Here is a 14,785-nt window from a genome sequence, read left to right on the forward strand (position 1 = left end):
ATCTTCCATTCCATTCCATTCCATTCCATTCCATTCCATTTCAGTCAGTCAATCAGCTGAATTGCAACCTCCAGCGCCGAGTTCAAGGGATTCTCCCTCAGCCTCCCGGGTGGCTGGGATTACGAGCCCTCCCACCATAGCTAATTTGTATTTAAGTAGAATGCAGTTCTACATATTGCCAGACTGGTCAGACTCCCACAGCCTCAATGATCCTACCACCACCTCAGCCTCCCAAAATGCTCAGATTACAAACGCACACCAAGCCACTCATGGCCTCATTTCGGGTTTTATTATGTAAGCCATTTCCCGATGCTGGGCTTCAGTTCATATTAGAGCTGGTGTAATACAGGGGGCTGGAAAATGGCTATCTGTCCAAGACTAAGACATAAATGTAGTGGTTTCCAGCTCCTAAATCAGCAGTCAGCGGCTGCTCAACTGCACACTGCATTACAAGAGTATTCCTCCTGCTGCAAGATTTTTTATTTTTAGGCAGAGTCCTGCAGCTCTGCTCCACCAGAGCTGGAGATGCAGTGGCCTTGATCTTAGTTCACTGCAACCTCCACCTCCCTGGAAACTCAAAGCAGATTCTCCTGCCTTGAGTCTCAAGTAAGCAGGACTACAGAATTACACACCTACCACGCCAGCTAATTTTATATTTTAAAAATGAGATGAGTTTCACCATTATTGTGAGCTGCTCTAAGACTCCTAACCTCAGGTGAAATCTACCCCTCAGCCTCCCATAGTGCTGGAATTATAGAAGCATGAGCCATGGCACTGTCGCAGGTTTTGGGCAGGCTGCTGGGAGTACCCAGGCGTATGGATTTAGGCGCGAGAATGTTTGGGTGTTTGTGGGCCTGGTAGCATAACGAGCATTGGGCGTTTTGGATGGCCGGGGTGAGGAGATAGAGGCCTCCCGGGTGAGACTGCAGACAGGTGGGGCAGGTGGGGCTCTGGGATTGACCTTGCGGCTGGTCCATCCACCCAGAGCAGCTGGAGTCTGCTATCTTGTCCCTGGGATAGAACTAGTAGAACCTGTCCTCAGCAGTAGATTTTTATGCTTAGAAGAGGCTACATTCCCTCCATAGTCCTGGGCACAGAAACCCTGTCACAAAACCCTGTGGAATTTGAATTTTTCTCACGGGCATCCCACAGTGGAGCAGGTGTCCACCGGGAGCCGATGCAGTGAAATGCAGGTGGGGCTGCTTGCTACCTGGAGGAGGGCTGGGGCTCTGGGCTTGGGGTCAGGGGCTTTCTGGGAGGTTTGATTGAGACCAGGGTGAGAGAGGTGCAGGTTCCGAGACAGGTTGGGGCCGGGAGGACGCCAGCTACAGCCTCCACTTTGGCTGCGGCATGCCCCAGCACGCGGGACCCCGGCGGCGCTGGCACTTCGCTGGCCACTTCCACCGCCCCGCCCAGCACCCCAACACACTCCCTAACCTGCAACACCCCAGCACCTTCCACTAGCCTACCCACACTAACCTGCCCACTAGCCTGCCTTAGCCACTGACACTGCCCACCCCAAGCACCTTTTAGCACCCCACTAGCCCTGCCCCACCTAGCACCCAGCACCCCAAGCACCTTCCTGCCCCACTGCCCACACCCCAACACCCCAGCACCCCAGCACTCACTGGCCTGCCCCACACACACTCCCAGCTCCCATGGGCCCAGGCACCCCTGTTTCTCATTTCAGGCCTTGTGGGAGTGTCACTTCCTCCAGAAACCCCCAGCCTCTGGATAGGGCACCTCATCTACAGTGCCTGCAGACCTCACCAAGAGTAGAAATCTAGCCTGTAGCAGTTAAGTAAAACAAGAAGGTTATCAGCTCATGTAAAATCATCCCAGGCAGCCATGTAAGGAATGCAGGGGGGCGGGAAGCAACTCCTAGGACTGGGATTCAAGGGAGACCCAAGTCACAGGAGCCATTAATGGTGTGGGGTTAGACAAGAAGCCTGGCTGTGGCCTGAGACAGGGCCGAGACAAAGAACAACAGCAGCAGATGCTGGGAGCCCCAAGGCAGGAAGGACGAGACAAAGTACTCGAGAGGGGCCAGGAGGGCCGGCTCTGGGCCAGCTCTTGGCTGCCAATGCTCAACTGTGCCCGGCATCTCACTTGTAGGCATCCGGTGTCTTAGCTCAAGTCAACCTGGCCAGACTCCAGCCAACAGACACAGAACTGAGAGGAGTGGCTCCAGTTACCAAAGAGCAGGACTCATTAGCATCCCCAAATATCAAGTCAGATTGAGAGAATCTGTCACTAGAGAGCAAGGGTCCCAGCCTCCCTAGCACAGGAAGAACAAGAACAGAGCTGGACCCAGCTAGGGCTCTCGGCCTGGGCTGCTGCTGCATGTAGGGGCCTGGACTAGGCAGGTGAGTCAGCCTCCCTCCATCTAAGCAACCAGAAACACCATCACGTAAATGGGAAAGGCGATGCGTTGTGGCAGGCGCATACAGGCAGGATCTGGGCTGCGAAGGCCGGGGTTAAGGATGGGGATTGCAGTTCGGACGAGCGGGGTCTGGGCGGATAAAACTGCGCGGAAGGAAGTGAACTCACGGGCGTCGCAGGGGTGGGAGGCGGCTCGTATATACTGGCAGGCGAGGAAGGGCTGGCCTTGCGTGCCACCAACGTAGGGAAACCGCGTTCGCAGTAGGCAGGAAAACGAAACTCCACCGCCAAGGCAGCTCCACATTCCACCAATAGGCGGGGCAGCTCCCTACGTATCCACCAACAGCCAGAAACAGCTCCACATACATTCCACAATGGGCAGAAAAGCAAGCTCTACATATCATCAGCATGGGAAGCGTCTCCACGCGTATCCATCAACCGGCAGGAAAACGGCTCACACACATTCACCAATGGGCAGGAAAAGAGCTCACATGCATCCACCAATAGGCTACGCATTATCCATCAACGGCAGGAAAGCGGCTCACATTCCTGTGGGTGGGAAAGAGCGAACTGCTCCCCACTTGGCTCAGGTGTGAACAGCATTTAGAGAAAACAAGGTGGTGTAAACACTGAATAGTGATGTGGCCACAACTACTGGACCATATATGGGGAGAGTTGGGGACGGATCTGGGAGTCGGGTGGGCAGAGGGGTGGAAGAAAGCTACAACTTTATCTGATGTAATGAGAAGTCAACTAATAACACCTGAAACTGAAAACGCACGCAGCAACATTTCCAAGCAGGCTCACTGAAGAGTGATCATGAGCTGATTGGAAAACTGAACACTGACTAAATATTGGATCATATTGAGGAATGATTGTTAGTTTTTAAGTGGGTAAATAGTATCATAGTTATATGGTTTTATTTGTATGTTTTCTGAGACAGTCTTGCTCTGACACCCAGGCTGGAGTCCAGTGGCGCAGTCATAGCTTACTCCAGCCTCAACTGGACCCAAGCCCGAGCAGCTGGGACTACAGTGCATGCTACCATGCCTGGCTACTTTTTTGTGTGTATGTGGAGACCGACTCTCACTATGTTGCCCAGGCTGGTCTCGAACTCTTGGCCTCAGCAAACCTCCTGCCTCGGCCTCCCAAAGCACTAGGATTACAGGTGTGAGCCACTGCCCTCGGCATCACAGTTAAGTATTTTACGAGCATGTCTTTATCTTTTAGAGACAGGCACCAAAATATCCCCAGGTGAATGTCCTGTGTGAGACATGCTTAATAAGTAAGGGCGGGGCCAGGTGGGGAGCAAGCTTGACTTAGGGGAAGCCTGGTGGGCACTCAAAGGTTCTACCTACTTTTGTATGTTTGACATTTTGCATAGGAAATGTTTCTCAAAAAGTGGTAGCAGAAACATGTTTTTAGAGATGCGGTAAACTTAGCAGTCAGAATCAGCTGGGAGCACAGTCTGGGAAGGGCAAAAGGGGCTCCACCTGCTGTTTTGGTTTTATTTTATTTTGTTAGCACTGCAGAATTCTCTGAGTGTGCTTTTTAAGCTATATGTGTGTATAATTCTCACAAAAACAATACATTTAAAAATTATTCTTAGTTTCAACAAGAAAATGGCTTCTGAGTCTGGGGTCCCAGCCCACCCGTCACTGGTGGGTGCTCCTGCAGCACTGAGACTCAGCGGGGACCTCTGCAGCCGGACCCACATCCCCCGACTGGGGCACACCACATACCTGGGCGCCGGCACCGTCTGCAGGAAGGGGCTGAGCCAGCAGGTCCAGGTCACCCCCGGTGCTGCCCACGGCCACGTAGCTGTAGGAGCCCCGAGTGTACGGGGCGCTGTGCCAGCGAGACCGCAGGACGCTCTTAGGCGCGGGGAGCTGTGGGTTTCCTGAGCCACAGAGACACTGCATGTTAACCAAGAACTCTCACCCACAGGTCTGCAACTGTTTGTGTCATTTTTAAAGATTGAGCCGTTTAACGTGAAAGATGCTACACAGGAAAAAAACCGAGCAGCAGAGTGCATCAGGAGAGGCCCTTCCTGCCGACCCTGACCGGAGAACAGCAGGCTGGGACCCAGGAGCCTGTGACAGCAGCATGCTCCTGTTTCTGAGCCTTGGGTTCCTCCTCTGTAAAACTCTGATCAAGGACAACGGCATTTATTTCAGTGGCAGAAGTAGGAAGTGTTTGCAAAGTCATTTCAGTTCCTCGGAGGTAAGAACTGTTACTGACCCCACTAACATGAGGAAGGATGGTCCCTGGAGATATACAGAGTCAGCCAAATTTAGTTCTTCTCTGTTCTGAAAAGCCTAGTTTCTGTTTAGAGATCAGCCAGTAACGAGCAGAGGCAGGAACTGGCGTGTGTGGTGAGTACCTGTCATTCTTCGGAGCACTTGGGTGAGACACAGAAGTACTTCTTCATCCGACAGAGTCTCCATGAACTCAGACTCAAGCCCAGCAATGAACCCACAGAGAACGTGGACAGACCTGCGTGGAGAAAGAGACCCGTGGGATGGCGGCGTCCAGCCCAGCTCTCTGCCCACATCTCTCAGCAAGGAGCCCCCTATGGAGCAGCGGCCCCAGGGGCACAAAGAGCCATCCCCACGGAGCGTCCCTCGGGCTGCAAAGTCCTGGGGGTCCGAAGACCCTGCCAGGGACCCTCAAGGTCACAGCCATCTTCAGATGCTAAGACAGCATTTGCTGTTTCCACCACGCCAACATTTCCACCTGTGCAAGAACTGTCCCTTAGCAGAATCGAGACAGCAACGGGACCCACACTCGCCTGCAGGCGTTCCCACCGCCACACAAGCAGGTTACAAAATGCTGCTTTTTGCAGCCGTAAAAGAACAAGATCATGTCCTTTGTAGGGACATGGCTGGAGCTGGAGGCCATTATCCTCAGCAAACTAACACAGGAACAGAAAAGCAGACAGCACATGTTTTCCCTTTCAAGTGGGAGCTAAATGATGAGCACACATACTGGGGCCTACGGGAGGTGGAGGATGGGAGGAGGGAGAGGAGCAGGAGAAATAACTAATGGGTAGTAGGTTTAATTCCTGGGTGATGAACGAATCTGTACAAGCCCCCATGACACACGGTTAGCTATATAACAAACCTGCACGGGTACCCCTGCCTCTGAATATAAAAGTTAAAATATATACATTAGAAAATAAATAAAAATGCTGCTTTCACCTGAGAATGTCCTTGATAGGCAGTAAAAGTTACTAATTTTATTAAATCTTGAACCTCGAGTTCATGTCTTTTTAACTATCTGCGTGGAGGGTCAGGCACGGTGGCTCATACCTGTAATCCCAGCACTTTGGGAGGCCGAGGCGGGCAGATCACAAGGTCAGGCGCTCAAGACCAGCCTGGCCAATATGGTGAAACCCAGTCTCTAATAAAAATAAAAAATTAGCCTGGCATGGTCGTGGGCGCCTGTAGTCCCAGCTACTCGGGAGGCTGAGGCAGGAGAATGGCGTGAACCCGGGAGGTGGAGGTTGCAGTGAGCCAAGACTGCACCACTGCACTCCAGCCCGGGCGACAGAGCGAGACTCCGTCTCAGAAAATAATAATAATCTGTGTGGAGAAGCGGGATCCACGTAGAACACTCCTGCTGTGCGTGGTGCACGGTGGCCGTGGAGGACTCGCCCTGCACAAGCTCATTCCTGGCGGGGCTGGCTCAGAACTCAGGGGAGCTCCGGACAAACCATGGTCTGGTATTTGGCGACATTTTCTTGAAAACGAGCAAAGTGTCTCTGTCACAGGAAAACAACTAACAAATAGGATTTATAGACACTGACAAAGTTTAAGCTCTCAAGCAAAAACTGCAGTTTTAGAAAAGCTTGTTTCTGCCACCAACAGCATCACAGCTTCCCGATACCGAAACTTTTCTGAGATCAGTGGTATGTTAATAATTTTGGTTTTTTTATATCGTATAAGGAAATGTATCAACATTTGGAAGACTACATGAACCAGTATATATATTTTTTCTTTTTTTAAGACAGGGCCTCGCTCTGTCGCCCAGGCTGGAGTTCAGTGGCTTGATCACAAGTCACTGCAACTTCCACCTCCTGGGCTCAAGCAATCCTCCCGCCTCAGCCTCCCAGTAGCTGGGACCACAGGCACACGCCACCATGTCTGGCTATTTTTTTTGTATTTTTGGTAGAGACGAGGTCTCGCTATGTTGCCCAGGCTGGTCTTGAACTCCTGAGTTCAAGCTATCTGCACACCTTGGCCTTCCAAAGTGCTGGAATTACCGGCATGAGCCACCACACCCAGCCTAGTATTTTCCAAATGACTAAAGTCATGGATAGGTAAAAGATCCATTTGAAGTACAAGACAGACAAATAGATTTCAGTGTCACAGAAGACAAAAAATTCACCGGTGTGCTCTCCGATTTCATATTTGGTCAACCTTTAAGGAACTACTACTACTTCTTGACTTTTGGTGTAGTATCAAAGAATACCCACAATCATTTGAAAAGCTGTTTAAATATCACTCCTTTGGCTGGACACGGTGGTTCACGCCTGTAATCCCAGTACTTTGGGAGGCCAAGGCGGGCAGATCACTTGAGGTCAGGAGTTCGAGACCAGCCTGACCAACATGGAGAAACCCCGTCTCTGTTAAAAATACTAAATTAGCCAGGCGTGGTGGTGCATGCCTGTAATCCCAGCTACTCGGGAGGCTGAGGTAGGAGAAATGCCTGAGCCCAGGAGGCAGAGGTTGCAATGAGCCAAGATTGAGCTATTGCACTCCAGCCTGGGTGACAAGAGCAAAACTCCATCTCATAAATAAATAAATAAATAATTACATAAATAAATAAGTTTCACTCCTTCTTCCAACCACATATCCATGTAGATCCAGATTTTCTTCCTATGTTTCAACCAAAATAAAACATCACCACAGAATGAATGCAGAGGAGGCCTGAGAACCCAGATGTCTTCTATTAAGTGTAACACTAAAGAGTTTTGCAGAAAAGGCCAGGCGTGGTGGCTCACACCTGTAATCCCAGCACTTTGGGAGGCCGAGGTGGGCGGATCACTTGAGGCCAGGAGTTCGAGACCAGCCTGGCCAACATGTCAAAACCCTGTCTTTACTAAAATTACAAAAATTAGCTGGGCATGGTGGCGCATACCTGTTAATTCCAGCTACTCGGGAGGCTGAGGCAGGAGAATCGCTTGAACCCAGGAGGCAGAGGTTGCAGTGAGCCAAGATCACGCCACTGCATTCCATGCATTCCAGCCTGGGTGACAGGGAGACCTTGTCTCAAAAAAAAAAGGTTTTGCAGAAAAGACAAAACTGCTGCCACCCTTCATTAAATTTTAAGAAAATGTTCATTAAAAAATGTTATTTATGCTAACATGGAATGGGTTTGTTACTATCATCTCAAATAATAATTTAATTTATCATGTGGTGGCCGGGCTCATGCCTGTAATCCCAGCACTTTGGGAGGCCGAGGCGGGCAGTTCACGAGTTCGAGATCGAGACCATCCTGGCTAACACGGTGAAACACCGTCTCTACTAAAAATACAAAAAATTAGCCGGGCGTGGTGGCGAGTGCCTATAGTCCCAGCTACTCAGGAGGCTGAGGCAGGAGAATGGCGTGAACCCGGGAGGCGGAGCTTGCAGTAGCCGAGATAGCACCACTGCACTCCAGCCTGGGCGACAGAGCGAGACTCCGTCTCAAAAAAAAAAAAAATTAATTAATTTATCATGGGGTACATTTACAGATATGACTCACATAAACAAAAGCTCTTTGAGATCCCCAACCCTTTGCAGGTATATAAAAGGATGGGATAGCTACCATCCCATGCCACAGACAGGGTCCCACCAAAGCACTCAGGATCCCACTGATGTCCTAAGCAAGAGAGCACAGGAGGTAGGGCTGGGGCTGGGGCAGGTGGCTACACAGTCACCCACCCGGCTGCCCACCAGCAACCCAGGCCTATCTCAACACCTGGAATGCCAGTTTTCTTTCTTTTTCTTTTTCTTTTTTTTCTTTTTTAGACAGAGTTTTGCTCTTGTTGCCCAGGCTAGAGTGCTGTGGCACAATCTCAGCTCACTGCAACCTCCGCCTCCCAGGTTCAAGCGATTGTCCTGCCTCAGCCTCCTGAGTAGCTGTGCTTACAGGTGCCCGCCACCACACCCAGCTAATTTTGTATATTTTTAGTAGAGACGGGGTTTCATCATGTTGGCCAGGCTGGTCTTGAACTCCTGACCTCAGGTGATCCACCCCCTCAGCCTCCCAAAGTGCAGGGATTACAGGTGTGAGCCACTGTGCCTGGTCAGAATGCTAGTTTTCTCTTCAGTGTGAAGGAGACACACAGGCTTCCCCCATCACAGATGCAGGGCTGGTCTGCAGCCTGCAGCCTCCCGCTCCCAGTGGACGGCGACTATGAACCGTCTGGCAGGCATGCTCTACGCTCCCACCCCATCCCAGGCCTTTCAGAACAAGAACTCAGTGCCCCCTCCTGCAGCATCTCTCAATGGAAACATGGAATTGTATCTGCCATCTGACTACAACAGGCTGTCTTTGTGTTTTAATCTTGCTGGAAAAGTCAGTCCCTCCATCCCCACATCACTCATGGGATTGTCTCCTGAATCACCACGTGGTCTATGTATGCTGTTTCTAAGAGGTCCAGCCCATACAAGTGAGCCCTTCCTCTATGGGTCCACGATTCCATTACTTCTAGGAATGTTTCCTTCAATTATTTCATCCTGGTTAAGTATTGTCTCCCCAGGTATGGGCAGATGGTGTTTCAAAGATCTTCTGTATCTACAAGCCCCAGCTCCCTGCAACATTCCAATAAACGCGTTCCCACTGACTGAAGACCGAGTCTGCCTGCAAGTCCACAGACACATTCTGGGCCCTGAGGGATGCTGACAACCTGCATACAGCAGGGCGCCATCTGTCCCCGCAGGGGTCAGGCCCAGGTGCAGCCAGCACCTGGGGGGGCTCATGGGATCCCTACCCATTAAACCCCCAGAAATGCCCTGCAGTGAACGGACACACTGCTGCGTTCTCCATCAGATGAAGGCCTATGAGCCAGCTACTCACAGAGCCTCTCAGGGAGCAAACGTACGCAAAGGCAGGCAGGACCACAAAGCCAATGAGCTTCCGGAACCAGGCATCCTGCAGCGCAGGGGCAGCGTCCTCCAGGGGCGACGTGTCGTCCCACACCAGCTGGATCAGCTGGCAGTCGGGCTCCCAGAAGGGCTCCTCAAACTCCAGGAAGATTTTATTATTGGTCCCGAAGCCTATCTTCCTGATGGCTTCTGCCTTCTCAGCCGGCAGTGGAGGGTCAAAGAACGTGTCCAGATGTTCCTTAAGAAAACCTGGAATTCAGAATTGGACTCTACTTACATCCTTGGAAGTCCTGTCTGTCTAGACCTTGGACCCAGCAATTTCCCCTGCTGGGATTTATCCTACAGACACATTCACACAAGGAGTTTTACTTTTTTTTTCTTGTTTCTGAGATAGAGTCTTGCTCTGCTGCCCAGGATAGAGTGCATGCAGCATCATGATCAGGGCTCGCTGCAGCCTTGACCTCCCTGGCTCAAGCAATCCTCCCACCTTGGCCTCCCAAACTGCTGGGATTACAGGCGTGAGCCACCGTTCCCCACCTTTCACACAAGTGTTTTTTGTTTTTTGGGTTTTCTTTTTTTTTTTTTGAGATGGATTCTTGCTCTGTCACCCAAGCTGGAATGCAATGATATGATCTCGGCTCACTGCAACCTCTGCCTCCCAGTTCTAGCAATTCTTCTTGCTCCACCCTCCTGAGTAGCTGGGATTACAAGCACCCAACCGCTAATTTTTGTGAATTGGCTCCTTATAAACAAAATGCTCACAGTTGTAACAATGTATCTACTGAAAATGTCCCCAGTGATCAGCACTTAGCAGGCCCTGCAACTACATACTCCAAACAAGAATGAACAAAGTCACTGGAGGGAAACAAAAAAGACTGCTGTAGATCTCTGTGTGCTGATTTGGAAACACTGACAAGTTCTATTAAGGAAAAAAAAAGAAAAGAGGCAAACTGAGCAGCAGATTTTTGGGTTTGTTTTTTTGTTTGTTTGTTTTTTTGAGACAGAGTCTCACTCTGTCACCCAGGCTGGAGTGCAATGGCACCATCTCGGCTCACTACAACCTCCGCCTCCTGGGTTCAAGCAATTCTCCTGCCTCAGCCTCTCAAGTAGCTGGGATTACAGGTGCCTGCCATCATGACCAGCTGATTTTTGGATTTTTAGTAAAGACAGGGTTTCACCATGTTGACCAGGCCGGTCTCGAACTCCTGACCTCAGGTGATCCGCCTGCCTCGGCTTCCCAAAGTGCTGAGATTACAGGCATAGGCCACCACGCCCAGCCAGCAGCAGATGTTCATGTGTGGACGATGACTGCATCTCTGGGAACAGCAGTGAGGTCTGAGTGCTCATCCCGGCCCTGGAGAGGGCACAGCCACCCCTTGGAGACAGGAGTTAGGGCTGCAGAGGCTCTTGCTTTTCATCACAACCTTCAATCACACCTAGATTTCCAAGTGAGTGCCAGCACTTGCTAGCTTTGTGAACTTGGGCAATTAAGTAACTTCTACTTGCCTAGATGTTCAAATCTGTCAAATGAGGGATGGTGACAGACACCTCCCAAGGCTGCCTGAGGAGTCAATGAGATAACTCAGGCAGAGACCCATGGCAGCGTGAAACCCGTGTGAAGCAAATGTCCAGTTGACAGCAATTATCCTAGTAACTCTGTTTTCAACCATCTCCACCTTTCACAAAACAGCTTCAAACCACCTCTACTCGAGGACAGATCTAAATCACCAAATCTAGAATTAAACAGAACTATACACATGGCTCCTTCAACAGGTCACCCCAGGCCTGACCTTGAGACCAGGCTTTCCATGCCTTTTCCTGTCTCCAGCAAAGTGCAGTGTGGTTAATCTCCAAGGTCGTCCCAATCCTAACGGTTACCTCCAAGCAAGCAGGACACATACTCACGTTTTTTCTTACAGTGAAACCCTTAATTCCAAAGCATGCAATTGCTACAAAACATAACAGAATCATTCCTTCCACCTATCTGGAAATTATTAGAATGAAAATGTGAGCTTCGTACACAAGCCAACGCCCCAGAGCCAACTGAGGCAGGGGCACTTGGGATAGGGATTTGGACTGAAAACCTGACTTACCTAAGGGCACGGTGACGATGACATGGTGCACTGGGAACTGGTCTCCATCCTCACACTCTACCGACACGGGAAAGGTCTCACCGGGAAAGGCTGCCTCCTGGAAGGACCCGTTCCAGTGGATGGTCTTCACAGGCTTCTCAAAAACCACCGTGTCCTCCGGCAGGGAGGCCATCATGCAGTTTGTGAGCCCTTGGTAGCCCCTAGGAAGACAGAAGTGCTGGTTTCGTAGAGCCCCAGTCCCTGGAAGGGCAGGGCTGGTGGAAATACCTGCTCGGAGTTCCCACCCACATCAAAGGTGGCTGCAGGGAGCTCTCCATCACTTGGGGCCAGCTGCACTCTGGTTTTCCACCGCAAGGATGCTCATACCTGCCCTCCAGGCCATAAAGGAGGGTTCAGTGGGCACAGAGCTCCCAAAGCAATTTGCCAGAACCAGGGCTTCCTCCTTACCACCCCAGAGTTCCTGACTCACAAATGCCCATCGCCTGGCCAGGAGCCTTGGGGACAACACCAGGGGTGACGTCTAGAAGAGTGAGGGGACAGCCCAAGGAGGGTCTCACCTGTACCGGGTACCCAGCAGCCACCCTGCTACAGGGATGTCTGGCCCCCTCTGCAGTCGAAGCCCCTCACAAATACAGGAGCAAGAGAAGTCTTTCCTTCTGGTTTTTGTTTGTTTGTTTGTTTGTTTTTTTCTTTTGAGACAGAGTCTCACTCTGTCCCCCAGGCTTGGAGTGCAATGGCATGGCATTGGCTCACTGCAACCTCCATCTCCCAGGTTCAAGCAATTCTCCTGCCTCAGCCTCCCGAGTAGCTGGGACTACAGGCACGTGCCCACACACCTGGCTAATTTTTGTATTTTTAGTAGAGATGGGGTTTCACCATGTTGGCCAGGCTGTTCTTGAACTCCTGACCTCGTGATCTGCCCACCTTGGCCTCCCAAAGTGCTGGGATTACAGGAGTGAGCCACCATGCCCCGCCTTACCTTTCGTATTTTAACCACCCTCTCTCAGAAATAACGTTTTTGGCTTACATGAGCAAAACTAGAGAAAGGAGCAACCAGTCTGTCTGAATGGGGAGGACAAATGGTCTCCTGTCCCTCCCATACCCAAGCAAGAGCAGAGAATGGCCAACCCCGGGGCCCTGGGGAGCCTGGTGGGAGGACTGGCGTGGCAGGGGCTCAGGCACGCACTTAGAAAAGGTGCAGTCCAGACCCGGCAGCACGGTGTACTCCCCAAAGGGTGCAAGGGCCACCAGGTCCATGCTGTGGGTGCCGCTCACACAGCATTCCAGGTTGAAGAAGGAGTTCAGGACGGCCAGCTTCAGCTTCCTGGTCTCCTCATCCTCTGTCCAGCTGGTCACGTGCTGGCCAATCTCCTTCTTGAGGTACTCCCCGACGCTGGGCACCGGGGTCTCCGCAGCATGCAGGAACTCCCGGGTCTGGTCTACCAGGCCGTAGAAGAGAGTCGCCATCTCCGCCACCAGTTGGAGGCTCACGCGGGCCCCGGAGCTGGCGTAGCTCACGGAGGGCAGGCCCACGTGACCCCCGGTCTCCACCAGCTGGTTCTCCTCGGACAGCTCCTTCTCCCCCAGCAGCCCGTACTCAGCAGCCAGCTGGAAGACGGGGTTGCCCCGGGAGGGCCCATGGATCCAGTGCGCGCCCACCTCCACCACGCCACCTGCGAGGGGACAGCAGATGCCACCTGGGGGTTCCTTTCTCAGAACGGTCACTCCGAGCCCTTCTCCTGGGCCACGCCCACGCTGCCCTTCCCAAGTAGGATGTGACCACACTGTCCCCAAGGGCCCTGTCAGACCCAGTTTAAGGGGAGCACCTGGGCAGGAGAGCACTTGTCGGGCGGTCTGGACCAGAGAGAGGGGTGCAGGGTGGGCGTACCCCGGGGCTGGGTGGGGGGTCTGTGGGGCACAACCAGGAAGGCCTTGTGGAGCCGTAGGTCGCCTTCTCTGGCCGGCGCCCCCCTGACTAACTCTGAGCCTTGAGTTTGGGGCGGTGAACTCTGGCCGATTAAGCGAGCGGGGATTTCCTCGGGGGGCCCGGTAAGGCGGCCGGGCCGGTCAGCTGCGCGCAGGGCTGGTGGGGGCCGGCGAGCTCGCGCGCAACCGGTTGGGTTCCGGGAGGGGCTCCGGGAGGGGCGGTTACCGAAGCTGCGCTCCGAGCGGATGCGGCCCCCGGCGCGGGCCGTGGCCTCCAGGACCCGCAGGTGCGGGAAAGCGGAGTGGCCGCAGAGTCTCTGCGCCGCGCCCAACCCCGCGATGCCGCCGCCCACCACCAGCACCCGGGGGCCGCCCGGAGCCTTCCCGACGCTGCCGGTCGCCTCCATCGTCCGATCCGGGCGGTCCGAGGGCTTCCGAGTAGCCGGGAGGTCTGGAGCTCTCGGAGGAGGCCGGAGGCGGGGCGAGGGGGCGGGGATGGGGCGGGAAAGGGCGGGGCCGGGCAGGCCCCACAGTGCGCCTCGGCCTCCGCGAGCCTCGGGACTGGGCTCGGGTCTCGGAGGGAAGCTCCCCGCGTGGGAAGGCCCGCGAGCCCGCGAGGACCGGCGTCAGGGAGCGTCCCGCGCTGCCGGGCGGTGCGCGCGAGCGTCCCCACGGAGGGAGAAGCCGGCCGGCCAGGCCAGAGTCTCCTCCAAGGGAGACAAGGGCGCAGCGAGCGCTTCCCGCAGGTACCCGCTTCGAGTGCGAGGGCGCAGTGGGCCTGGGGGTGCCACGGTGCCAAGGATGGGCCCTGGGTTAGCTTAACGCGTCCGGAGGGGCTGTGAGAGCCTCCAGCAACGCCAGCGAGCCCTCAGTTCGCGTGTGCGTGTGTGGTCACAGGTCTGCAGGGACACAGGACCAAAGCACAAAGTACACACGCAAAGTACAAAGTTCAGAAGCCGAGGGCAAGTGCAGAAACGTTCCTCGCCCCCCTCCCAGCTTCCGGAGAAGTTGAGTCTCTCGCCCCCTCCCAGCTTCCGGAGAAGTTGAGTCTCTCGCCCCCTCCCAGCTTCCGGAGAAGTTGAGCGCACACCCAGGCACGCCTGTATTTCTGGAGACCTCCCCCGGTGCAGGCGGCCGCGTTTTCTACTGCATCGCAGTCCGCAGGGGTTGGAAACGCTCCTGCCCTGTTTTCAGGGGCGTCCCCGCCTCCTGAGCCCCGGTCCTCTGCGGAGGGGCCGCGCACTCAAGTTTGCCAGTGTGAGCTTTACCCTTCGCTCCCGGCGTGGACCC

General features: G+C 53.5%; 1 protein-coding gene across 2 annotated transcripts in view; it reads right to left on the minus strand.

Moving 5' to 3' along the window:
* Positions 1-14,012, minus strand: part of PAOX (polyamine oxidase) — a 14,952-nt gene extending 940 nt beyond the window's left edge. The window contains exons 1-6 of one of the 2 annotated variants that reach the window (XM_003904446.4): positions 13,722-14,012; positions 12,756-13,242; positions 11,570-11,769; positions 9,473-9,725; positions 4,766-4,878; positions 4,125-4,282 (exon numbers count right to left, since the gene is read on the minus strand). In XM_003904446.4, coding sequence (XP_003904495.2) covers positions 4,125-4,282; positions 4,766-4,878; positions 9,473-9,725; positions 11,570-11,769; positions 12,756-13,242; positions 13,722-13,902 — 1,392 coding nt within the window. In that variant the 5' untranslated portion in view covers positions 13,903-14,012. Of the gene's footprint in view, positions 1-4,124; positions 4,283-4,765; positions 4,879-9,472; positions 9,726-11,569; positions 11,770-12,755; positions 13,243-13,721 lie in introns of those variants that run through there. The other variant, XM_009215686.4, reaches the window with a different exon arrangement.
* Positions 14,013-14,785: the final 773 nt, after the last annotated feature.

The sequence above is a fragment of the Papio anubis genome, chromosome 11 (genome assembly GCF_008728515.1).
Source record: "Papio anubis isolate 15944 chromosome 11, Panubis1.0, whole genome shotgun sequence".
NCBI lineage: Eukaryota > Metazoa > Chordata > Mammalia > Primates > Cercopithecidae > Papio > Papio anubis.